At 39.4% G+C, this 27629-nt stretch overlaps 1 protein-coding gene across 3 annotated transcripts in view; it reads left to right on the forward strand.

Moving 5' to 3' along the window:
- The window catches only part of Prp6 (pre-mRNA processing factor 6), a 323443-nt gene that overhangs the window by 145926 nt on the left and 149888 nt on the right, over positions 1-27629 (forward strand). For all 3 annotated transcript variants that reach the window (XM_068225312.1, XM_068225311.1, XM_068225313.1), the window contains exon 13: positions 16167-16345. In XM_068225312.1, coding sequence (XP_068081413.1) covers positions 16167-16345 — 179 coding nt within the window. The remainder of the gene's footprint in view (positions 1-16166; positions 16346-27629) is intronic.

Here is a 27629-nt window from a genome sequence, read left to right on the forward strand (position 1 = left end):
GTGGGAACTTCGCAGCGCCTTGGTGCTTTGCAAGGACACGGCTCCCGGACCAGATAATGTCCATAACCAGATGTTGAAACACCTTGGTGTTATATCCTCTTCGTGTGTTGAACCGAATCTGGCTAGAGGGCAAGTTTCTGTCTCAGTAGCGAGAAGGCATAGTAATTCCTGTCCTGAAGCCTGACAAAAATCCGAAGTATTCAGGAAGTTTCAGACCTATTTGTCTTACTAACTGTTTCCATAAGCTATTTGAGAGGATGGTAAATCGCCGACTTGTGTGGTATCTGGAGAAACAGGGGCTTTTATCTGAGTACCAATGTGGTTTTCGAGCTGCTCACTCGACCATTGACCACTTGGTACACCTGGAGAGTTCTATCCAGGATGCATTTCTACGCAAGCAGCATTTGGTGGCTGTTTTCTTTGACTTAGAAAAGGCCTATGACACCACATGGCAATACGGTATCCTTTCAGTCCTGCATCAGTGGAGATTCCGAGGTAACTTGCCAGTATTTATTGCAATTTTTTTGTCTCTCCGTCTGTTCCGTGTCTGAATCGGGAGGGCATATTCGCAATACTATATTCAGGAGAATGGAGTCTGTTCGCGATTGCCATAAACAGTATTTATCACTAAGTTTACACAAGGAATATTTTATTACACCACCTATTCAATACAATCCACTGTTGCGTGGTTAAATGAACATAGAATCCACCAAATTTAAACGTACATGTTTTGCCCCTCTTTTACTGGGCATCATCAGCCTTATTCAATCCTAAAACAAACATTGGTCTGGGGACTGTATCCAATTTATATAAACTGTACTGTTGAACTCTTAATAGTATTGACACTGTGGTTCATTATATTTATGGTACAAAGATACTTGAAAAAACATATACACACTTTAAAAATTATTAAAATGTTCGTCTAAAAGAATGTTGTGTCTTATTATTTCTTAAAAATAATTCATGTCTGAATCTGAAATGGATCCTCTTTGTAAAATGCTTGAACAATAAGCAACACTTGGGGACCAGAGTATCGAACCTAAGGCATCAATGGATAGGATTAGTATGACAAAACGTGCATGTTGAGGTGAGATCTGTTTTCAAAAAACATAAGGGTTAAAAATGCGTAGTCAAATTGAAGATGATATGGATTAAGTTATCATAATATGTTGGGTAAAAATCATCGTATAATAACGAGTGCTAGTAGACATTGGGTTGTTGGTAAGAATCGCGGCTAAAATTATTCATAAGAGTGAACTATTGGCCCTATGACAATCTCATGGAAACGTAATGCCCCTTGTGGATGTAGACGACTGTAGAAAAGAACATGGATGTTTCATTCACCAAATATTATGTACGTCCTACTGTTTCAGCAGCGTTAGCTTGTTTGGTGTTCCTACTCCTAGTGTTGTATCATGCGGTGACACAAAATTCTTTTAGACGAACATTTTAATAATTTTTAAATTGATTTTAATGTTTTTTCAAGTATCTTTGTACTGTAAATATAATGAACCACAGTGTCGATACTATTAAGAGTTCAACAGTATAGTTTATATAAATTGGATACGGTCCTCAGACTAATGTTTGTTTTAGGATTGAATAAGGCTGATGCCCAGTAAAAAAGGGGCGAAACATGTACCTTTAAATTTAGTAGTTTCTATGTTCATTTAACCACGCAACAGTGGATTGATTCGAATCCCACTGTCGGCAGCCCAGAAGATGGTTTTTTGTGGTTTCCCATTTTCACACCAGGTAAATGCTGGGGCTGCACCTCAGTTGAGGCGATGGCCGCTTCCTTCCAACTCCCAGGCTTTCCCCATCCCATCGCTGCCATAAGACCTATCTGTGTCGGTGCGACATAAAGCCACTAGCAAAAAACAAAAACAAAAAAAAAACAGTGGATTGTATTGAATAAGTGGTGTTATAAAATACTCCTTATGTAAATTTAGTGCTAAAGCTGTTTTCAATACCGTACAATGACGAGAATAATGGTGTGTAATAAATAATATTGTTGCTGTTGCTGGTTCAGCAGAATACCGTCGCTATATGTGGATGATTTTGCTCTGCATTATAGCTCTCACAATATGGCAGTCGCAGAGCAACAATTACAGAAAGCTATTAGGAGAGTGGAACAGTGGACTTTAGAACATGTCTTTCATTTTCAAACCCCAAAGACATCTGTTGTAAACTTTTTCCGGAAGCGCACTCTTCACTCGCATCCTGAGCTTTATTTAGGTAATGTCGCTCTTGCCGTAGTTGACACCAATTTCTTGGGCTCCTTTTCGATAGAAAATTATTGTGGGAACCACACGTGCGGCATATAAAAGTGCATTGCACTCAGAAGTTGAACACAGTGAAACCACGTTAGTGCGTTCCTCATTAACACGTTTCCAGCTTTGCACGTCGTAAATTCGAAGTACCGATTCTCACCGTATTAAATCTATATCAAAATATCTCCCTTAACACGTCACGAATTTTCTCTATTACATCTTAGAAATCTATATCAAAATGTCTCCCTTAACGTCACAAATTTTCTCTATTACATCTTAGTACGATCACATTTTTTCCTAGCCCTGAATATGTTATTTGTCATCCCTTGTGAAACAAACGTGATTTCTAATTCGGGTAAGATCCGTCGCCACAGTTCCTTGATAACGGGAAACAGCCTTAAATTCCTGAACTTCACAGGATAAATTGCACGTTCGGTCAGCAAGCTGTTAGCCTCAAGAATGTTCAGTTTTGCTTCGCAGTTAGCAGCAAGATTGCTGAATAACACAGTGAGTCTATTTGTGCTTGTATTTCTCACTCCATTCAGAAGTTAGAAATTTATTTTATGTTGAGTAGTACAGTGAGGAAGTATAGCGAATATTTGTCGCATGTTACGGTAGCCTATACCTGGATTACAAACATAATCATGTGAAATTGACTAGCGTGGTGCATATTTGTCTTGTGATAGCCTAGGTATGGATACGGAACAAGTGAAACTCCTTTCTAACAAAGACAACGTTAAAATCTTTCAGAAAGTTGACTGGCATCTGCATCTTTAAGCGTGCAGAGATCACGAATGTTGAACTCGCACTTTCGAGTTTTGACTTGATCAGTTCGATATGGTTGAAGTTTTCAAAATGGCAGCCAAAGTCTTTCTGTCGCTGTCGCACATGGCCGAGTATAACCTCCAATTCATTGTCTAAGAGTGTGACCAGAAAATATTGTTCTATAACCCACTACTTTCCTCTCATCTCGAAAAATTTTAGATATGGTTTTCACTGGACCCGCGGATAGACGACATAAAATGACTTCATAAATACAAGTGTTATTTTTAATATCCACCTATTCAATACAAAGAGATCTAGTAAATTAAGAATTAAATCTTATTATAACATGTTACAAGGGACATGTTCCGCCCATATTAAGGACATCATCAGCTTCAAACTCAAACCTGTATGGTGAATAATCAGGACCCTGATTGTTCTTACAAATCATAAAAAGAGGATATCAATATAGGTGTTTGTCTAACATAAAATTATTAGAATGTCCTTGGTTAAAATTGTAGTATCAAGCTGCATGTCACAAGTTCACAAGATTACACTTTCCGGAGCACTGAGTCAATGCGCCCAAAACCTGTTGAGGGTAGAGCAATAAACAGTTCAATTTTTATAATAAAATAGAAATGTGTTTCCTTGAATACTCCTATTGGAGGATAAGAAAAAATAAAGCTGATAGACTGTTAAAGATGTTAATTTCGTAATTTAAGATAAGACAACAGTCTTATACTGGGAAGGCAGGGATGAAATGGCTTTATAGAGTAATAAGAATAGCATGCAATGTTAGTAAGGTGCCTTCAGATTGGACAAAAGCAGTAATTGTACCGATCTATAAGCAAGGGAACTGGAAGGATTGCAACGACTATTGAGGTATTTCATTATTCAGTATACCAGTAAGAAGTCCTTCATCTAGCATAGCTAGACTAGTAAGAAGTGAGGCAGCACTGTTGCTGCATTAAGTTCAAAATTTCAAGTATTTAAGCATTTTAACAGAATTTGAACATAAATATGTATACATTTCTAAATATCTTTGAATGTGATTTGATAGAATCTGATGATGTTCTTTCAAGAACAAAGCATGTAATTCTTAATGAAGTTATTTCTTTTTCTGGTAGTTTCTAAGTTTATTTATTCATAAATTAGTTTTGATAGACTGAAGAATCATAGATTTTCACTATGCGCCAGGTAATTGAAAAATGCTAAGAGAGGAATAGAGAGGTTTTTTTTAATGTTTCGTAAATCTAGAGAAGGCATGTGACACAGTACTGAGGTAAAATATGTTAATACCGAGCTTGATGGCTGCAGTCGCTTAAGTGCGGCCAGTATCCAGTATTCGGCAGATAGTAGGTTTGAATCCCACTGTCGGCAGCCCTGAAGATGGTTTTACATGGTTTCCCATTTTCACACCAGGCAAATGCTGGGACTGTACCTTAATTAAGGCCACGGCTGCTTCCTTCCCAGTCCTAGCCCTTTCCTGTCCCATCGTCTCCATAAGACATATCTGTGTCGGTGCGACGTAAAGCCAATAGAAAAAAATTTATATATACTGTATGTTAGTCGTACTGGGGTACTATGCGATTAAGGATAGATTATTAAAAACGATCAAAGGCATTTATGTTGACAATTTGGATGCTGTGAGAACTGTTGGCAGAATGAGTTCTTCATTCAAGGTACTTTCAGGGTTTACTCAAGGCTGTAATCTTTCACCTTTGTTGTTCATGGTTTGCATGGATCATCTACTGAAGGGTATAAAGTGACAGGGGTAGATTAAGTTAGGTGGAAATGTAGTAAGCAGTTTGGCCTATGCCGATGACTTAGTCTTAACCTTTAGAATGCCAAATACGATCTGGTAGTATTTTAGTAAAATGGCCAAAATTGCCAGATATGATCTAATCATATTGTCGGATTTCTTGACTTAGCTTCTACTTAGAAGACAGATGAGATTTTATCTGTGTCATGACCAACTAGATAGTTCAAGCTAACTTTTCTTTGACTGTATCTGTTGTTCCAAAGTCCATGGATATAAACAAATCAATACTCTTTGACACTTTGCACACATCAAATGTAAACAAACAATGGCATCCACAAGTACTGGACGTGATGAAGAAATTCTGAGTTATTTTTCTGGAATCTGATGAAGAAAAGGACAGTGAGCTCTGAGAATTGAATGGTAGTGAGTCCGATGTGTATCCAAGTGAAAATAGTGATACTGACGACAATAGTGATAGTGAAAATCATTCAATGAATTTTGGCAGTGTTGCACATCGTAATGACTCATATGAAATACCTGGCTGTAAATTTGATGAAATAAAAGACGGTAATGCAGGTAATAATTTTACTCATTCATTTACATATTGTGACTTCCTGGTCCTAACAAATAGGTATGCCAAGCAAATATTACAGTCTTGTGGAACTATTTCACCCTCTTGTAGACTCAAACAGTGGAAAGAGACAAATGTGGCTGAAGTGAAGGCATTTATGTATGTTATTTTGAACATAGGAATAATCAGGAAACCAAACATAAGTTGCTATTGGTCTGAACATCCCTCTGCATGCACCATGGTTTTCAGCAATGTTTCCTAGTAATTGGTTTCAGTTACTGCTCAAGTTCTTTCACTTGGTAGATAACAGCACATTATTACCTCCTAATCATCTTGGCTATGACCCCACAGGTAAATTTCAGATGTTGATAGACCATGCAAATTACGTTTCTCAGTATCACTACACACCACACCAGCAACTCAGCATTGATTAGATTCTTATAGGTAGCAAATCACACTCTAGATTGATTCAACATCTGCCTAATAAGCACCACGATAGGTGGGAAGTAAAACTATGAATGCATCACAGTTTTGTTACTTTAAAAGGCTTTTGATGTGTAAAAGTCGTCTTTTTAATGTACCCAACTTTGTAATACTGTTAATATAGTTGTTTAATATTTATTTTTAGAGGAAATGGATTTAGGGCTGTTTATTTTAAAGTTTGGTGCTGTAATACACAGTCTCGAAAAGTCCTTACTCTCTGTATGGAAGGTGGACCTTTTTATTGTCATAATTATCATATTTACAAACCCTAAATAATAGCTTTGCATACAGTAACATTTAAAAACTGTGTAATACCATGAAGTACAAAGAACACATTCAATAATTTTCAGTTTTCTAATTCACATAAAACTAGCTTACATATATATGAACCTTGTTCTTGATCAGTCTGTCATTAGTCAGCTAGTAGTAAGTCAGGCTCTTCTGATTCTTCAATACTCCACCAAAATCCACGACGGTTAGATGGCATAAGGGGGCAAAGTTTTTCAACATTTCTTTTTTTCTTTGCCTTATTGAATCCTCGTATTTTGTCCATTTTTGCAGGGATGGGAAAGTTTTTGATGCATTTAGCTTGCAAGAAGTTCAACACTTTTCAACAAGATTCCTCATGTTTAGTAGAATACAGTTAATTTAACATCTGTGAGATAAGTTATGTTGTCACCTCGATGCGTAATTTTTTGTTTTGAGGTGCAGTCTTTCCATGCGAAAAGGTCCCCAACACTAAGTTCTTTGATGTCTACTTTTCCAAGTTTGCTTGTTGAACACACTTAACAAAATTCTGGAAATCATAAACCTTTCCACACTGTTTCATAGCCGGTTCAACTTGATGATGAAAGGAGTCAGCAACCATAAGTGTATGACCTGGTTCAAAATAAAAAATGTCAATGGTGTCTACAGAAATCTGTGGTCAATAATTTACAAGATACACCAGAAAGGTAAAAAGAGTCCAGTTTTTGTTTTGTGCTGAGCAATTGTCCAGCCAAATACAGATATGCTTTACATCTCTGAAATGATTGCAAAATTCATAAAATGCATTTAAGATGTCTTCTTTTTCTCTTCTACTTATTGCCTCGTGCCACAAGACTGTGAGAGGTTTAGCCTTCTGTTTGGTACCGATAGGAACAAAACTTTCATTAAATACAACCATTCTTCGGGTAAACACAACCTCTTTGAAGAAATCCATCCGTGGCAACATAATCACCTTCTGTAAATCAGCACAAATGTAACAGGTATCAGTAGAAGGCTGCTGCTTAGCGTGTTCTTTATAGAGGTCTCTTGCTTTTTCAGCCTTTTCAATGTGGCACTTCCAATTAATGCAAGTCTCACAGTCTGGTGATACTTTTTCCCGATTGTGGTCTTTGTCATGTTTCTTGAACTTGAAGCACATGACACAATCTTCATGACCAAGGTTTATAAACAATATGTTTGGCTCATTAACAACCTTCCTATACAGATCGTAAGAACAGTCACAAAAGTTTTTGGCTCATATGAAATCATCATACATCCTATTAATAGTCACATCATTTAGAAGGTGTCGTCGATTTGGCGCATGTTCTCTTCTGTAGTGAGCAATACTTGGGTTGTAGCTCTCTCTATGATTTATAATAAGGCTCCTGTCAATTTTCTTACGATTAGGGTGCTTTCCTCTTTTGTGAGTCGAACATGATGTCATACCAGTCATAGTATCTTTGTGAACAGATGTTAAAGTGTCGTAAATAACTAAGTTATTTTCTTTATAAAACCCAGAGTAGTGAGAAAAAACTATTTACACACTCTGACTCTTTCGCTGCCTTGTCATTTAAAAAGATACAGTATTGAAACAAATTGTTTCTAGTTTCCGATTCACCCCTGACGTCTCTTCACCGGGAGCTTGGGTGCACACATCACGATAAAGTCCTGTCTTTCAGTGAAATTTTTGTTCCGCAATTCAGTATTACATTGGTTTCTCCACTCTTCCGAAAATATTGTGCTGCATTTGTAATAACATTTGTCACCACAAGGATCACGTGGGAGGTGGTTTTCTTTTAACTTTTTGATTCTGTGCTGTGCTTTTTCTTTTGGAGTTGTACTTTGTTTCTTCCTTACTCTTTTTGTTTCTCTTTTGAAACCAGGATGATGATGTTCATTTTTTTCTTCTGGAGGTACAGTATTGTTGAAAGTTTTACCATCGTGACAATTTTTTATTTCATTTCATACTGGATCATTTTCAACTTCAATAGGCTCTTCAAAATTGGATGGAACCATAACCTCCAGTGTTGTTTAAATCAATGTGCTTTCATCTTTGTTCGTTTTCATTGATACATAGTCATCTGACATTGATTGTGGTTCCTGAAATTAAATGCATGATCGTCAGAACCCATGTAAAAGATCGACTGACTAGATGAACAACAAACACCTGAAGGTACTGTATATTAATTGTTCGTTACATATAAAAGAACCAGACAATGCCACAGCTCATACAAATGTAGGCCTAATCAGTAAACAAGGTCAGCTGTGTCCAAATTGTGACAACACAAGGAACTTTGTTACTATTTGCTTAAATGAGAAAGCATTATTAGGTGAATGTTTCTGTTACAACAACAACGTACTGTTTGTGTTACTTCCATTCATTTACATTTCTTATAGTGGCATGTATGCCAACTGTTACTGCGGAATGCTTGGTATTTATTATTGATGACTCACCGGCGATGGGGTGTCATCAACCATGCCAGAATGATGTCTGTCACTTCGTTCTTACTTGATCTTCACTACTTTTTCACACACCGGCAAATGACGAGCATTCACATGTAAAAAAAAACAAAAAACTCTTTTAATAGAACTTCCTTTTTGTATGATATCTCCTGTAATTACAAGTAGCACATTGTCACCTCAACTCACTCTTCCTGACTAAAGTGGAAATAGGCCATGACCCATCAGATTCCACTGCATGGAGACTGAAAGGAATTCTCCTGACCATGATGTAATGCTCGCCCTAGTGCTATCTTATCGGTCTTAATGCGATAGCAGAGCCTGCTTGATGAAAATGAGGTATTGTTTTAACACTTACAAATGGAACAAGTAAATAAAAGAGAACAACTGAACTGCATTCAGTGTGTTACAATAGAGAAAGGGAGAAAGTAACAATGGGATTGTCAACAGACACTCCAGCTAGGCTGTTGAGAAAACGGCCAGTCACATTGACAGGTGTGATGAAAGAAGGTCTTGCCTCCTGGACCAGGAAATCCCACAGCGGTGTCTTACGAAGGAAGGCCCTAATTCCTTGATAGAATGCTTAACTTGAAGAGTGAAGGCCCTAACTCTTTGTGGATTTAGGGTGTTTTTAATATGTTTTTGTTACATAGGGCCTTCTTTCATCGAAACCTACCTCAAACTGGAGTTAGGGCTAATATAAAATTCAAAATAACTCAACACTGTTTTGTATTTAGGGCTTTCTAATGGCATAAAAAGGTGTATTCTTGTACACCGATTTGGAAAAGCTAAAAATTTTAAAAAAGCATTTGGAAAAAGTTAGAGTTAGGGCCTTCTAACTTATCAGGCTATTGTCTGGCTTTCTTTGTATACAAAGGAGCAAAGTCACCTTCTGAAAAAGAAGATATAAATAAAAATGGGTTAAGTTATTATGTTTTGGTCACTCTCCTAAATCTTGGTAATTACTTACACAGAGGTTTTCATGTTGTTTTTTATTTTCAATTCCCTTAGCACAGTTTCTGTATTCAGCTGGAACATTTTTCACTGAAACCATTTGTAAAAGCAGAACATTTATTCCAAAGCAACTGCTCATGAAGTTTTCAGTAGGTCAGATTCAGGTTTTTAGGGATAAATTTCTATACCTTTGTAGGTTCAGGGTGAAGAAATCTCAGAAAAAAAACAGGTTCTTCATCTCAGCACACATTCTCCAGCAACTACTTCAGAAAAATCAACAAGAAACTGTCAAAAAAAAAACTGATGTTGTTTTTAATATAACAAATACATGGGTGGAATTGATTCAAATGATATGATGTTGTATGTATATCTGGATGAAAGGATGACTTTGAAGTTATGGATGAAAGTGGCTTTCAATGTGTTTGGTAGGGTGTTATTGAATGCTTATATATTATATAAAGAAAATTTGCCAGAAAACAAGAAACTTATGACCCGGCTGAAATTCAACATACAGTACATGTAATTGAGGCATTATCAAAAGAATGGTTTAACATTAAAAGAAAAGTTGTAGTTAGCACAGGTGGAGGTGACAATTGACTTGGAGCCCGATTAGTCCTTGGAGTTGAAACACTTCCAGGAAAGAATTTGTGCTGTGTGTTCCACCGCAGATCAAAAAAGGCATTCATGAACTGCATGCATTGGTTGCAAAAAGGGCCTGCACCCTATCTGCGTAAGGGAACACTCATGCTAAAACTGTTTGATGATCAAACCACTGTATTCAACCTTTCAAGCTGTATTTGTAAATAAGATATTTTTTTTCTCATATGTTGTTATGACCATGATTTTTTTGTAATTTTTATTTAATTTGTTACTGATTGACTATGTTAGGCCATTTTTCGCTGCCCTGCAATCACCCACTAGACTATGTTCATATCAGAAGTGTGCATAAAATATATTTAGTCCATATTTACCATGTCAAAAAAAAAAAAAAGGGAAGAAATTCATAAATTTGTGAAATTTTTAGTTTTAAGGAGATTTTCCCTGTTAAAAAATGCTTAAAACCGGTATAATTATCAAATATTTATTTAGTTATTTAAAAAAATAAACACTGGAATTTCAGGTCCTATTTTGTTTGCAGTGTTTCATTTAATCTGTTGTTGTTATTCTTATAATTGTGTTAGGCTGTTTTACCCTGTCTGTTTAGTCACCTACCAAACTATTCTTATGCCCACAATGTGAATTTGTAAATAAAATCTATTTAGTACTTACTTATTATGCTCAAAATAATGAAACATGAGAAGACAACTTAAAAATTTTGAAAATTTAGGATATTTTAAAAAGGTTTATTTCTTAAATGTTCAAAGCCACATACTTTTGGTAGAAAAAACCTTCTGCTTCAAAACAAAAAGAAGAACAGGCAGATACATCAAATATATCTCAAGTTATTAAAATAAAAAGACCCTGCATTTTCAGGCAAAATAGCTTGACAATTTATGTATGGGAATCTACAAGAGAGCCTAGCAATCTTAGGGTTAATGGCAGACTGTCCCTGCAATCTAATGTCTTAGAACTTGAATATAGGTTCAATGAGTATGAAATGAAAATTAGCCTTTCCAAGACTAAAGTGATGTAAGTAGGTAAGAAACCTCAGAGAATTAGATGTCAGGTTGGGAATACAAAGCTGGAACAGTTATTTAGGATGTGTATTCCCCCAGGATAGTAGTATAGTAAATATTGAAACAGCGTGCAGCATAGCTAATGCTTTGTGCTTGCAGTTGCGATCAACAGTATCCTGCAAGAAAGATGTTAGCTCCTGGACTAAACTATCTTTACACCGAACTGCTTTCAGACCAACTTTGCTGTATGGGAGTGAAAGCTGAGTGCACTCAGGATATCTTATAAGTTGGAGATAACAGACATGAAAGTAGCACGAATGATCGCTGGTATAAACAGGTAGGAACGATGGCAGGAGCGCACTCGGAATTAAGAGAGCACTAATCATTACACTACGAACGTGGACTTTATCATTGGTACTATTAATACAGAAATATAATGTAAATAATCTTTCAAAGGCAACTTTAAGTGTTTTTGATTTTTTTCTCATTGTGCAGAGATTTTGATAATGCACATGCGGTTTCAAAATCAGGAATATCTATTGGTCCAGCATCAAGCCTCTGCCTTTTTATCGGAAAAAATTCTTCTAATCTGTTCCCCTTGTTCAATGTCTCTCTTCCCGCGCTTGAGATGCGAGGGCAAGACCATTCACAGGGTTGTAACTTAAAAGCTTTCCAGTCTGTCGAACACATAAGTTAAATATAAATATTACACTATAACTTAGTTGTAAAAAACATACTATTGAACAAGGAATAAAAATACTGAGCTCGATAGCTGCAGTCGCTTAATTGCGGCCAGTTTCCAGTATAGTGGGTTCGAATCCCACTGTCGGCAGCCCTGAAGATGGTTTTCCGTGGTTTCCCATTTTCACACCAGGCAAATGCTGGGGCTGTACCTTAATTAAGGCCACGGCCGCTTCCTTCCCACTCCTAGCCCTTTCCTGTCCATCGTCGCCGTAAGACCTATCTGTGTCGGTGCAACGTAAAGCAACTTGCAAAAAAGAAAAAAAAAAAAAGGAATAAAAATATACACTAAACAAAGAAGAAATGGTTCATGGTGTGGGTTACTGTAGTCACATCCTAGTTCGTGAACCATGGACAACGGCTGAGTGGCCTAGTAAGTGGTCCTGGGAGTCGGGATACCAGTTGCTATGGAATGGGAGTGGGCATCTCGGACATATTCTGAGTCATGGCCCTCCTTGTGCTCAGGCGGCTAGGACTATACAATCCATCGATGGTCCATAACCCGTTAGAGGAGAGATCCTCACTTGGACTATGTGTACGTAGGGTAGCATCCTGCTTCATGAATTTACCGAGCTCAGAACATTTTAAGCAAGCCTCGGATCTATGGGAGTAACGGAGTCCCACTCCCATTTGACAGGCGAGGGACTCCTTGGAAACAACTTGGCGAACGAAATGGAATTCGATGGGGAGCTATCAATATTAATGGGGCTTATGGAAGAAAGAGCGTAGAACTGGCTGAGTCAGCAAAGAGGATGCATCTGGATGTGCTAGGAATAAGTGATATTCAGGTAAGGGGAGATAACGAGGAAGAGATAGGAGATTATAAAGTGTACTTGACGGGTGTTAGAAAGGGAAGGGCAGAGTCTGGGGTAGGGCTCTTTATCAGGAAAACCATTGCACGCAACATAGTTTCTGCTGGCACGTAAATGAGCGAAAGATGTGGGTAGATTGTTCAGTTGGAGGAATTAGGACAAGAATTGTGTCCGTGTATTCACCATGTGAGGGTGCAGATGAGGATGAAGTTGACAAGTTTTATGAAGCATTGAGTGACATCGTGGTCAGGGTCAACAGCAAGGATAGAATAGCGCTAATGGGCGATTGCAATGTGAGAGTTGGAAATAGAACTGAAGGATACGAAAGGGTGATTGGTAAGTATGGGGAAGATATGGAAGCTAATGGAAATGGGAAGCGTTTGCTGGACTTCTGTGCTAGTATGGGTTTAGCAGTTACGAATACATTTCCTCTTCCTGTCTTTCTTCGTGAAGCCTAGCATAAACCATTCCATAGCTCTTTGGGCTGTTCTAAGTTTTTTATTAACAAACTCGCTCAATGTCCAGGTTTCACAACCGTAAGTCAGTACAGGGAGAACACTGGTCAAAGACTATTTTCTTTAAGTGGGTTGGCATGTTAGATTTGAAAATTGAAGAATTTCTTCTGTAGGCTTACAATCCTATTTTGATGCGTCGGAAGATTTCCGGTCTTAAGTCCCCTTTTATGTTTACAAGCTGCCAAGATAGACATACTCAATGATCTGTTCTAGTGTGGAGTTTTTCACGTGTAGCTTTCCTGCTGAGACCCATTTGTTAAACATTAGCATAGCATCATTTAAGTCAAAAGACAATGCTAACAGGATATCGTATTAGAAATAAGGCCAAAACTTCTTTTTCTCCTGAAGACAGCATTGTTGTATGTGTACACGAACATTGTCATTATCACCACTACTGATACATAAATCACTACGGTGCCTTTTGTGAAATGGTAGGGTATCTAGTGAATCAATATTTCTTTTATCACATTAGGCATTATTACTCTGTTGCTATTTCCTGCGAACTGTTTTTTCTTGAAAGTATGACCACTTACTGCAAGATTAGAAGAATTAGGCTGATAGCAGTCACATAAAACACTCCAAAGTCCCACTGTTATTTTTTAGTCGGCGATTGCAACACGTGTTGAGACTACAGCAGATATTTGCGCGGTGACACATGATTATGTACAATGTTCGCCACTCGCAACACAGTGGCACATTTCTCCCATTAACGCACAGAGCCTACAGGTTACCTAGAAAAACAGTAAATGTGGTCATGGAGGATAAGAGGAGAAAAGAGAAGCCAAGATGATGATGGTGAGACTCAGTTTCTAATCATTTAAAGGAAAGATGTATGGAACTAAACCAGGCCACAGACCTAGTTACAAATAAAAGATTGTGGAGGTGTTTAGTAAATTCACAGAGGCTTGCAGATTGAATACTTAAAGGCATAAGTGTCTAGAATGAATATGTATATATCCCGGACAGTTCACTCACCCCTGTGATCTAGTTTTATGCAACATGCCATGTTTACTACTATTCTGAAGTATGTTGGTCCTTCTCCCTAAACCAGGATAATATAATTAGGTGTGTGGTTAGGGGTTAGAAAACAGCAGGAATCATGAGTGCCACTATGTATCCCTCCCTTGGCTGATGTTATGTCAGAAAGTGAACAATGCTCGAGGGTTAGGAGGTTCAAATCCCACGCAAGATTTTTTTTTATACAGTTGCCTGGGATGTGGCAAGGTTACATATTTAATAGTTTTCACAAACTGGTTTTTTTTTGCTCTGAAAAGGTCTGTTGGTATGGAACTGGTTTGGAAGAGGCTAGGAAAAATGTGACATGATTTCAGTTACTTACATCGTTTAACACAGCACCTGCTCGAACTGGCAACGCCCGTGGTCGATACAGAATTGCGCTCAATGTTGTAAGGACCATCTGGTTTGTCGCAACATCTTCAGTGTAATGGATCATGGTGATGAGCTGTCTAAAGTGTCCAGAATTTGCTGATTCCTATGCATACACCAGTTGTTTTATATGGCCCCACAGAAAAACATCCCCCGGTCGTAAGACCAGGCAGTCTGGCGGGCCGGGGGACAGATCCTCCCCTTCCTATCCACTTATCAGGATACATTGCATGGAGATTGTTCCCAACGACCACCACCGCATGTGGTGGAGCTCCGCCATGTTGAAACTACATCCTGTTGTGGTCAGGGAGTGGCACATGTTCCAAGATGGTGGTAGTTCATCTTGGAGAAACCACAGATAGCATTCTCCTGTCAGAGGTCCTTCAAAGAAACGAGGACCAATAAGATGATCGTCCACAATGCCACATCATACATTCACACACAACTGAACCTGAAAAGCTGCCTGTCATACCCAATGGGGATTATCCACACTCCAGTAATGTATATTATGGCAATTAATGGTTTCATTGTTGTGGAACTGCGCTTCATTCATAAATAAGATGGTCGCTGTGCTAGTGGGAGGGTTATGCCGGATAGCGTCCAACGCAACCTCTTCATTGTGAGTTGACATCATGGGATGATTTTTAATAGGCCATGTCCTTCCCAGGGACGCAGTAGTCCACTGACATCTTTCCACATTCTGAAATGCCATACCTGTTGGTTGTCGTCTATACAGTTGGCATTCTTGATACTGGCGAGGCATTTTGTTTAGCTTCTCCATAGATGAGTAACAAATCCACATATTTGTTGCTGAACACATCATGAGGCAGTGAATAAGCATTGTGTTGTGTTGTGACTTGCTTCAAAGAAGGGTATTTCACGCTGCTACATACCTATCCGCATCATATATTGTTATCGTTGCAATACGGCACACTTTGCCCTATCTGTGGTCTACAAAGCTTGGAACATGTGTGACATAGCTAATTAGTTGTCTGTGTCCTAGCCACAGACCATCACCTCTTGATCCTTGACCAACCCAGCTCCATACTCTATGCCACTTATACAGGGCCAAATAAACAAATCATTCTGTGGAAGCTATCTAGTGTGCAACCTTACCATATGCAAGGCAATTGCCAGGGAGAAAAAAAAGCTTGCATGTGAATTGAACCTTCTAGCACTGTCCACTATCACATCTCGCACTGCGCCCTAGCCATGTGAATTACTGCAGTTCCCATCCTATACAATATGTGCTCCTGTTCTGTGGGTGTTGTGTACCTCCTGTTGTAAGGTTCTTCATATCAGTGCTCGTTTTACAGGTTCATTGGAGGTACCCATAATGAACTAATAGTGGTGCTCACTATTCCTGCTGTCTTCTAGCCCCTAACTACTCATCTCCCAGCTGAGGAAGAGGGATAGATGTATTTCAGAATTGTAGGAAAAGTGGCGGGATGCATAAAACTAGATGGCAAGGGGCTGGTTGACTACCTGGTACACTGATTTTTTTTTAATGTTCTTCAATCCATATGTAAACTGATTTTTTTTAATGTTCTTCAATCCATATGTAAACTGATTTTAACATTTTCTGCAGCTATCACCTCATTGAGTTCCAATGGTGTTGAGATAAATCGTGAACACTGGCTGAAGGAAGCCATTGAAGCCGAAAAATCAGGTTCTGTACATTGTTGTCAAGTATTAGTCCGCACCATTATTGGACATGGTGTGGAAGAAGAGGATAGAAAGCACACATGGATGGAGGATGCTGAATCTGTAAGTTTCCATTTCTTTTCATTTTATTTGTCTTCTCCTCTCCTCTCCTCTCCTCTCCTCTCCTCTCCTCTCCTCTCCTCTCCTCTCCTCTCCTCTCCTCTCCTCTCCTCTCCGCTCCTCTCTATACTCTGGAGATGACTCAATCACTCGATAGAAGGCATTTCGTTATTCAACTGAAGATTCCAGCAAGATATAGCAGATATCCTGGATTCAGGAGGTCAAATGGACTGTATCGCGATTGACCTTTCTAAGACATTTGATAGGGTAGATCCTGGGAGGCATATGCAGGGGAGTGTGTATGCAAAGATCTTCAAAACGCAGAAGTATGTAAAGATTGTTGGTTACAAGGATAATGTCCAGCTAGAGGAGGTGATGAATGCTTAAAAAGTATTAAACTTTACTTATGATAACAAGGACATTTACAGTAAGATACAAAAATTGCTTCGTTTTCATTAATTGATAGTTTTTAAAACAAATAAATAAAATTTATAAATTTTATGTCGTGTTATAAGCATGACTCCTGCTCTGAGGAGGTAAAGGCTAAATTAGGAATAAACTTGATGGATGAAACGGTGTGTATGAACTGGTTTTAGTGCTAGGATTATATGAAGCAACACAGGAGGGTAGGGCAGCTATGGTTCAAATCCCAACCAATGCATGTGGAATTTTTTCAAATTAGAAGTTAACGTCCCTACAATTTGGATTATTAAACTCGAGATCTCATGCCTGTATCATGTTATCAGCAATCATGATGGTTGAGGTTAGCTGGTCTGGTCGTAAAACTGGTTTTCAACATTTTCATCAGCATCTAAGGTTTGGGGGCATATGCAAAGATGAGAGTGATTGAGCCATCTCCAGAGTATGGTACTTTTAGGCACTTTAAGGTACTGTAAGGCAGAAACAGGTTCTAAGAAAGACATTCTAGGAATCATTAATGAACAAGGGGAGTGTGAATGCGAGGATCTTAAAAAGGCAGAAGTATTCAGTCAGCAGTATGTAAAGATTGTTGGTTACAAGGATAATGTCCAGCTAGAGGAGGTGACTAATACTAAAGAAGTATTAAAATGTACCGATAACAATGACATTTACAGTAAGATACAAAATTTGAAAACTAAAAAAGCAGCTGGAATTGACAAGGTTTTGGCGGATATACTAAAGACAATGGGTTGGAATATAGTACTGTATCTGAAGTACTTATTTGATTATTGTTTGCATGAAGGAGCTATACCAAATGAATGGAGAGTTGCTATAGTAGCCCCTGTGTATAAAGTAAAGGGTGATAGACATAAAGCTGAAAATTGCAGGCCAGTCAGTTCGACATGCATTGCATGTAAGCTTTGAAAGCATTCTTTCTGATTATATTAGACATGTTTGTAAAATTAATAACTGGTTCAATAGAAGGCAGTTCGGGTTTAGGAGAGGTTATTCAACTGAAGCTCAACTTGTAGGATTCCAGCAAGATATAGCAGATATACTGGATTCAGGAGGTCAAATGGACTGTATCACGATTGACCTTTCTAAGGCATTTGATAGGGTAGTTCATGGGAATCTACTGGCAAAAATGAGTGCAATTGGACTGGACAAAAGAGTGACTATATTTCTAGAAAATAGAACTCAGAGAATTGGAGTAGAATAACCTTTATCTGACTCTGTAGTAATTAAGAGGGGAATTCCTCAATGCAGCAAGGCGACAAAACCGATGTAAATAACTACAGAGGGATTTCTCTCGTTCAAGTCACCTACAAGATTCTCTCCGCATGTCTTCTTCAAAGAGTACAAGAACAGCTTGAACACAAAATTGGAGAATATCAAGCCGGTTTCCAACCTGGGCGGTCCTGTGTTGAACAAATTTTTAACTTGAAGACGATACTGAAATATAGAGCAACCCGAAACTCCCCGATTATTTGTAGTTTCGTCGACTTCAAGAAAGCGTACGATTCGGTCGATCGACAGTCTCTCTTTAACATCTTAGAAGAACAAGGGCTTGACCCAAAGATATTAAGACTCGTCAAGGAAACACTCACGGACACAAAGTCAAAAGTTAAATTCATGGGTGAAGTATCGGAGCCCTTTGCCATTAAGACCGGCATGCGACAGGGTGACGGACTGTCACCACTGCTTTTCAATCTTGTTCTAGACAAAGTCATTCGGGAATGGGAGAAGGAATTAAAAGTTCAGAAGCACTGGAAACCCATTCAACTTGGCCGAAAGAACGATGACATTAAGGTCAGTTGTTTAGCTTTCGCAGACGACCTAGCGATACTGACAGACAGTGAAATTTCAGCGATCAAACAGATTGAAATCCTCAAGGAATGCGCTGAGAAAACTGGACTTAAAATCTCATTCGATAAGACCAAGTTTATTTGCACTAAATTCGACATTCAGGAATTACAAACAAAATATGGACACATCAAACGAGTTCCATACTTTAAATATCTCGGTGAGATCCTAGAACCAACAGGGTTGGAAAAGGAAGCACAGAAAGTTTGATTACAAAAACTCAAAAGAGCATATTGGAGAACCCGTGACATCTACAACAAGAAGTGCATGTCCATACATACAAAAATCAAACATTATAATACGGTGATTAAAACTGAAGTGCTGTATGCAAGTGAAATCTTGGTTCTTAATAATAAAGGTGATCTGGAAAACATCTTGAAGGAGGAAAGGAAGATCTTGAGGAAAATTCTAGGTCCAGATAAAAAGGAAGAAGGGTGTAGACTCAAATCACGCAAAGCTACGGAAAGACTGTCTAACCTTGCCGCAGACGTCAGGAAACGAAGACTGAAATTCTATGGACACGTTCACAGACTATCGTCTTCAAGGCTAACCCTCAAGATTTTGACATACACTGAAAAACTGAAGAACGTACCATGGATACAAGATGTCAAAAATGATCTGGAAAAGGCCCAGATAGAACCATCAGAAATAGTGGACAGAAACATTTACCGTCACAAGATACATAGAGCCAGAGAATGAAGTCCCTAAAAGATCGGGGACTAAGTGGTCAGAAGAAAGAAAACAGGCACACAGCGAAAGAATGAAAGCAATATGGTCTGTTAGAAAGGCGAATCATAAATGTAATGCGTGATCCAACAGGGTCCATACGCAAATAATTAATTAATTAATTATATATATATAAAAATGATATGAATAAAGAAGTGGAAACAGAGATTAGGCTTTTTGCAGATGATGTTATTCTGTTCAGAGTAATAAATACGTTAAAAGATTGCGAGCGACTGCAAAATGACCTTGATAAATATGATTGTAAATAAAAGGTACAGATTTCTGCACGTGGTTATGAGGGTATTTAGGGGTTGTAGTAAAGATGTAAAGGAGAGGGCATATAAGTGTCTGGTAAGACACCAACTAGAGTATGGTTCTAGTGTATGGGACCCTCAGCAGGATTACTTGATTCAAGAACGGGAAAGAAATCCAAAGAAAAGCAGCTCGATTTGTTCTGGGTGATTTCCGACCAAAGAGTAGCGTTACAAAAATGTTGCAAAGTTTGGGCTGGGAAGGCGTGGGAGAAACAAGATGAGCTGCTCAACTAAGTGGTATGTTGCAAGTGATTAATATCATTGTAGATCCATATTGAAAGTTATTATACTTGCTAAAATAATCAATTGTTTGTTGTTTATCCAATTCAATACATTAAAGATATTTTAGGATTTTATCCTTATTATATTAGATGAAATAGGACATGTTTCGCCTCACTTTGGAGCCATCATCAGCCATTGTATCTCCTCAAGATTAAATCAGACACCTGATTGGAAGTTAACTTATAACTTACTAAGATTATACATCTATACACTTAAAATTGGATAAGCGGTCATTATAGAAGAATTGAAATGTAAAATTATGGTAATGTACTGAATTAACAAAATTATAGCAATAGCTATGATTAAAAATTGATTGTATCAAATGTACTTATATGTACACGATTGAAGTATTAACATTTGACGTAATCCTTGGAGAAGAGTTCAAGACTTAAATTTTAAACAACAAACAATGTAATTAAAGTTGTCATGAACTCAACTGGGCCATCTTCCATCATTGTAGACTGTTTGTAGACAAATAAAGGTGCAATTAGCGTAGCTTGTTGATGTTGGAACGTGCTGATACAAGCGAGCCAGTTGAAAGGGAACAATCAAACTTTTGATAGATGATGTGAGTGGACGGAATGCCAAGTGTCTGTTGTAATTCAGTAATTAAAGAATTTTATTTATTAAGAATTATTATATGAAAGGATGAAACTGACTAGTGAAGTTAATCAAAAAGTATTAAAACTTACCCCTTAGAATGCTGAGATGTTATCTGTTCGTATTGAGAGTTTTATGACTACTGGCAGTCGCCAAGTTCCTACTTCCCGTGTTGTAACCGTGAGGTCTTAGTGGAGGGGGTTAAGCTTGGGAATGCAGAGTTATAGGCTTGTTAGTTGTGTGTGGAAGAGAGTTGACAGAAGTGTGTCTGTCGGCTTGGTGGGAATATTTACTGACTTCGCGTTAAAGATTTTGAAAAAAATACCATCTTGAAAGTTCAATTTTTGAAGTAGAATTCAAATTCAAATTTGTTCATAAAGAGGAGTTTTTTAAGTCTATTACATCATTTAAGTTTTGGTTTTTATTAAATTGTCTATCCAAGAATATGTATAAGCTTTCAAATTCAGTCATTAGTCTGCCTTTTTTTTTAAATAATTTTTTCATCCCGTTCTATTGTCGTGAATTGATGACCTGTATCCCTCATGTGAATACTCATCGCGGAGATGAGCATTAAAATATTCTGAATATCTGGTCTGAAAACTACATCCAGTTTGACCAATGTATGAAAATTGCATTCTGAACACTTGAGTCTGTAAATACCAGAGCCTGAATAGCGGTTATTAGTTAAATTAACTGCGTTATTTTGATTGGTATTCTGTATTTTGAAGGCAATGTTGATCTCGTGGTGGTTTTTTTTTTTTTAGGGTATTAGCAATCTGGTGAATAGTTGGGTTTGCCGAGCTCGATAGCTGCAGTCGCTTAAGTGCGGCCAGTATCAATGAAAAATGGTTTTCCGTGGTTTCCCATTTTCACACCAGGCAAATGCTGGGGCTGTACCTTAATTAAGGTGACGGCCGCTTCCCACTCCTAGCCCTTTCCTGTCCCATCGTCTCCATAAGACTAGGGTTGGGCAGACTAGAACATTCACTTGTTCCGCAACATTAGGAGCTCGGAACTTCAAGAGGCAACAGGACATGCTCCGCTTCAGCTGGAATGTGCCTTAACAGAACGTGCTGTGCCAAGGCCGCACTAGATAGATTAGTTGGCCTTGGCTGTGTCTGCCTGTCGATACCTACTGTGTGCCGCCCTGTGTTGGAGTGTCAACATTTTTTCATCCAGTTATATCTTTAATTCCAAAGTGATGACCCATATTTTTCTTGGGCTTAAAAGTTTCCTTAAAGTCCAAATTAATTTTAACATCAATCCCCGAGAAAGTGTTGAGGGAAATTTTCGAGATATTGAAGAAAGTAAATGGAAGTTGAGAGGGAAGGAATTCGAAGTGCAGAGAGCATAACAGCACAAAAGTACATCAATGTTTTCATCCAGTTATATTTTTAATTCCAAAGCGACGATCCATATTTTTCTTGAGCTTAAAAGTGTCCTTAAAGTCCAAATTAATTTTTATTGTCAATCCCCGAGAAAGTGTTGAGGGAAATTTTCGAGATATTGAAGAAAGTAAATGGAAGTTGAGAGGGAAGGAATTCGAAGTGCAGAGAGCATAAGGTGCACATTAGGACGCAGGCGAAGCAGCTAAAGCAGTGCAGCGCAGAGCAGATTTTTGTAATCCACACAAATCATTGCACCATCGCAAGTTGACAGACAGGGCAGGACAGAGCAGAGCAGAGCAGGCCGGTTCTGCACCTACTTCCGCCTACCACGCGCAGTCTTCGAAACACAGTTTCCTGGGCACGTGTCATGCAATTAGTTAAGAAATGGAAGGGAAAATTACCACAGCCATTCAGTCTCACCATGTTTTGTAGGTACTATGTGAATCATGTGGACCGCAATGCAGTATGTACGTATTTATGTATGTATGTATGTATGTATGTATGTATGCATGTTCATGAGAAAATGGCTGAACAGAATTTAATGAAATTCGGTATATAAATTTGGGGAATAAGGCACTACAGTCTAGGCTATAAATCATTTTATTCATGCTGCGTAACATGGTAGTTTAGAGAAAGGCCTAAAATGTAATCCACCGAGCAAGTGGCCGTGCAGTTAGGGTCGCGCATCTGTGAGCTTGCATTCGGGAGATAGTGGGTTCGAACCCCACTGTCGGCAGCCCTGAAGATGGTTTTCCGTGGTTTCCAATTTTCACACTAGGCAAATGCTGGGGCTGTACCTTAATTAAGGCCACGCCCACTATCTTCCCAATCTTCCACCCTTCCGTCGCCGAAAACCTTCGATATGTTAGTGCGACATTAAACAAACAGCAAACAAAAGAATGTAATCCTCATATATCTATGAAACAATCTGTGACCCAAGTTCTCGCAACATATAGAATTTAAGACAAAGATCTAATGCTGATTATGGAGAGCATCATCGCCGACTCCGTCGCCGTCATCCATCATCACATTTATGTGAAGAGATAAATACGGAAAATCATTTATCATGTCTTGTCAAATGCAAACGCGTTCACAACAGATTGTCAATGTTGATTGATTTTAGTATCTTGTGTCTTGTGACAACTAGATGAAAATCTAGCAGTACATTTGTAAATACATATTTTTTCCTCTCCCCCACTGTGATCCTATTAATGAATTTACCATGCAAGTTGGTTGTGCGGTTAGGATCGCCTTGCTATGAGCTTGCATTCGGGAGATAGGGGGTTCGAACCCCACTGTCGGCAACCGTGAAGATAGTTTTCCGTGGTTTCCCATTTTCACACCAGGCTAATGCTGGGGGGGTTGTACCTTAATTAAGGCCACAGTCACTTCCTTTCCATTCCTAGCCCTTTCCTATTCCATCGTTGCCATAAGATCTATCTGTGCCAGTGCGACGTAAAAAATATAAAAAATAATCATGAATTAAATTTTTTTGCTTAGTCCACATGAACGCCGAACATCGGTAACATAGAAATATTGTTCAGTCTTGTAAATTGGCGAAGGTGGTTGTTTTTATTGCGATTGTCTTAAGCTGAATAACCGCGTTGCCATCAGCACAAGGGAAATTGTGAAGATGACTAACAAAATGAGAAAAATCGCGAATGCTTGAAGAAAAAGGGAAAAAAAGAGCCTCTATACTGGAAACCCCAGTATCACAGAGTCTAAAGAAAACATGTTATTTCTGAAAACCGATGAGACCCTGCGTGGCAATGTGCACTCACGTCCACTTCGCAGTTTCATAAGCTTCGCGCTGTTCTGCTCTGCTCTTCCCTGCTCTGCGGCCAACCGCTTCTCAATGTGCGCCCGGCCCAACAGCACGAAAATACAATGTATTCATCCAGTTATATTTTTAATTCCAAAGCGACGACCCATATTTTTTTTGGGCTTAAAAGTTTCCTTAAAGTCCAAATTAATGTTTAACGTCGATCCCCGAGAAAGTGTTGAGGGAAATTTTCGAGATATTAATTACTCACTAATTACTCACAATACAGGCCAATACATTCAACCGGTGAAAATATTCTTGAATTGGTTACTTTTAAACACCTGCACTGCCATTGTAACCGTGTTATGTGTATTTTATATTGACCGGAAAAATCTTAACCTAAAAGCAGCCTTTAAACGTGATTATTGGGCGCGAATTTCAGTGTTCCGACTGTTCGTTCACGTTCCCTGCAGCTTTATGCTGGACCATGGCCATAACTACACACAGCCACACACCACACAGCACGTTCCGTACAGGCACATTCCCAGTTCCCACTGGCGCGGAGCATGTAATGTTGCCTCTCGAAGTTCTCTCTACACTGCGCAGTTACAGTCCCGCGTCCCGTGCGCCCGCTGCACAGTTCAGCTAGTAGGCGAAGGGCAGTGCATAGTGGCGCTTCTGATGGGACAGCGAGTCAGTGTCTCCGGCTCGCTTGAGAATGTTTCGGAACAATTGACACTCGAGGTTCTGGAACAGCGGAACATAACTGTGCACCGGCACATTGTGCCGAAACAGGGATATAGTGCCCAACCCTACATAAGACGTATCTATGCCGGTGCGACGTAAAGCAAATAGCAAAAAAAAAAAAAAAAGAAAAAAGTTGGGTTTGTATATGTTGCGTACTTTGTTTTATTACGTTTTATCGGAGAAACATCTATCAAAAGTTTGATTGTACCCTTTTGACTGGCTCGCTTGTATCAGCACATTCCAACATCAACAAGCTACGCTAATTGCACCTTTATTTGTCTATCAACAGTCTACAATGATGGAAGATGGCCCAGTTGAGTTCATGACAACTTTAATTACATTGTTTGTTGTTTAAAATTTAATTCTTGAACTCTTCTCCAAGGATTACGTCAAATGCTAATACTTCAATCGTGTACATATAAGTACATTTGATACAATCAATTTTTAATCATAGCTCTTGCTATAATTTTGTTAATTCAGTACATTACCATAATTTTACATTTCAATTCTTCTATAATGACCGCTTATCCAGTTTTAAGTGTATAGATGTATAATCTTAGTAAGTTATAAGTTTACTTTAAATCAGGTGCCTGATTTAATCTTGAGGAGATACATTGGCTGATGATGCCTCCAAGGTGAGGCAACACATGTCCCATTTTATCTAATATAATAAAGATAAAATCCTAGCAAGTATAAGTGGTATGTTCCGAGCTGTCAGTAGAGAGATGGCGTGGAATGACATCAGTAGACAAATAAGTTTGAGTGGTGCCTTTTGAAAGGAGGAAAGATCACAATATGAAGATAAAGCTGGAATTCAAGAGGACAAATTGGGACAAATGTTTGTTTATAGGAAGGGGAGTTAGGGATTGGAATAATTTACGAAGGGACATGTTCAATAAATTTCCGATTTCTTTGCAATCATTTAAGGAAAACAACAGATAGGGGATCTGCCACCTGGCGACTGCCCTAAATGTGGATCAGTAGTAGTTATTTGGTTGGTTGGTTGGTTGGTTGGTTGGTTGGTTGGTTGGTTGGTTGGTTGGTTGGTTGGTTGGTTGGTTGGTTGGTTGGTTGGTTGGTTGGTTGGTTGGTTGGTTGGTTGGTTGGTTGGTTGGTTGGTTGGTTGGTTGGTTGGTTGGTTGGTTGGTTGGTTGGTTGGTTGGTTGGTTGGTTGGTTGGTTGGTTGGTTGGTTGGTTGGTTGGTTGGTTGGTTGGTTGGTTGGTTGGTTGGTTGGTTGGTTGGTTGGTTGGTTGGTTGGTTGGTTGGTTGGTTGGTTGGTTGGTTGGTTGGTTGGTTGGTTGGTTGGTTGGTTGGTTGGTTGGTTGGTTGGTTGGTTGGTTGGTTGGTTGGTTGGTTGGTTGGTTGGTTGGTTGGTTGGTTGGTTGGTTGGTTGGTTGGTTGGTTGGTTGGTTGGTTGGTTGGTTGGTTGGTTGGTTGGTTGGTTGGTTGGTTGGTTGGTTGGTTGGTTGGTTGGTTGGTTGGTTGGTTGGTTGGTTGGTTGGTTGGTTGGTTGGTTGGTTGGTTGGTTGGTTGGTTGGTTGGTTGGTTGGTTGGTTGGTTGGTTGGTTGGTTGGTTGGTTGGTTGGTTGGTTGGTTGGTTGGTTGGTTGGTTGGTTGGTTGGTTGGTTGGTTGGTTGGTTGGTTGGTTGGTTGGTTGGTTGGTTGGTTGGTTGGTTGGTTGGTTGGTTGGTTGGTTGGTTGGTTGGTTGGTTGGTTGGTTGGTTGGTTGGTTGGTTGGTTGGTTGGTTGGTTGGTTGGTTGGTTGGTTGGTTGGTTGGTTGGTTGGTTGGTTGGTTGGTTGGTTGGTTGGTTGGTTGGTTGGTTGGTTGGTTGGTTGGTTGGTTGGTTGGTTGGTTGGTTGGTTGGTTGGTTGGTTGGTTGGTTGGTTGGTTGGTTGGTTGGTTGGTTGGTTGGTTGGTTGGTTGGTTGGTTGGTTGGTTGGTTGGTTGGTTGGTTGGTTGGTTGGTTGGTTGGTTGGTTGGTTGGTTGGTTGGTTGGTTGGTTGGTTGGTTGGTTGGTTGGTTGGTTGGTTGGTTGGTTGGTTGGTTGGTTGGTTGGTTGGTTGGTTGGTTGGTTGGTTGGTTGGTTGGTTGGTTGGTTGGTTGGTTGGTTGGTTGGTTGGTTGGTTGGTTGGTTGGTTGGTTGGTTGGTTGGTTGGTTGGTTGGTTGGTTGGTTGGTTGGTTGGTTGGTTGGTTGGTTGGTTGGTTGGTTGGTTGGTTGGTTGGTTGGTTGGTTGGTTGGTTGGTTGGTTGGTTGGTTGGTTGGTTGGTTGGTTGGTTGGTTGGTTGGTTGGTTGGTTGGTTGGTTGGTTGGTTGGTTGGTTGGTTGGTTGGTTGGTTGGTTGGTTGGTTGGTTGGTTGGTTGGTTGGTTGGTTGGTTGGTTGGTTGGTTGGTTGGTTGGTTGGTTGGTTGGTTGGTTGGTTGGTTGGTTGGTTGGTTGGTTGGTTGGTTGGTTGGTTGGTTGGTTGGTTGGTTGGTTGGTTGGTTGGTTGGTTGGTTGGTTGGTTGGTTGGTTGGTTGGTTGGTTGGTTGGTTGGTTGGTTGGTTGGTTGGTTGGTTGGTTGGTTGGTTGGTTGGTTGGTTGGTTGGTTGGTTGGTTGGTTGGTTGGTTGGTTGGTTGGTTGGTTGGTTGGTTGGTTGGTTGGTTGGTTGGTTGGTTGGTTGGTTGGTTGGTTGGTTGGTTGGTTGGTTGGTTGGTTGGTTGGTTGGTTGGTTGGTTGGTTGGTTGGTTGGTTGGTTGGTTGGTTGGTTGGTTGGTTGGTTGGTTGGTTGGTTGGTTGGTTGGTTGGTTGGTTGGTTGGTTGGTTGGTTGGTTGGTTGGTTGGTTGGTTGGTTGGTTGGTTGGTTGGTTGGTTGGTTGGTTGGTTGGTTGGTTGGTTGGTTGGTTGGTTGGTTGGTTGGTTGGTTGGTTGGTTGGTTGGTTGGTTGGTTGGTTGGTTGGTTGGTTGGTTGGTTGGTTGGTTGGTTGGTTGGTTGGTTGGTTGGTTGGTTGGTTGGTTGGTTGGTTGGTTGGTTGGTTGGTTGGTTGGTTGGTTGGTTGGTTGGTTGGTTGGTTGGTTGGTTGTGATATCAACAGTCTCGTAGAAGTACAAGTTTTCTTGCTTGCTTTTTAACTCTATAACTTTTCTTTTGCTATGCAATCTATTTTCATTCTAGGCAGCAGCATAAATATTGAGCCTGGCA

Source organism: Anabrus simplex, chromosome 1 (genome assembly GCF_040414725.1).
Source record: "Anabrus simplex isolate iqAnaSimp1 chromosome 1, ASM4041472v1, whole genome shotgun sequence".
NCBI classification, from domain to species: Eukaryota; Metazoa; Arthropoda; class Insecta; order Orthoptera; family Tettigoniidae; genus Anabrus; species Anabrus simplex.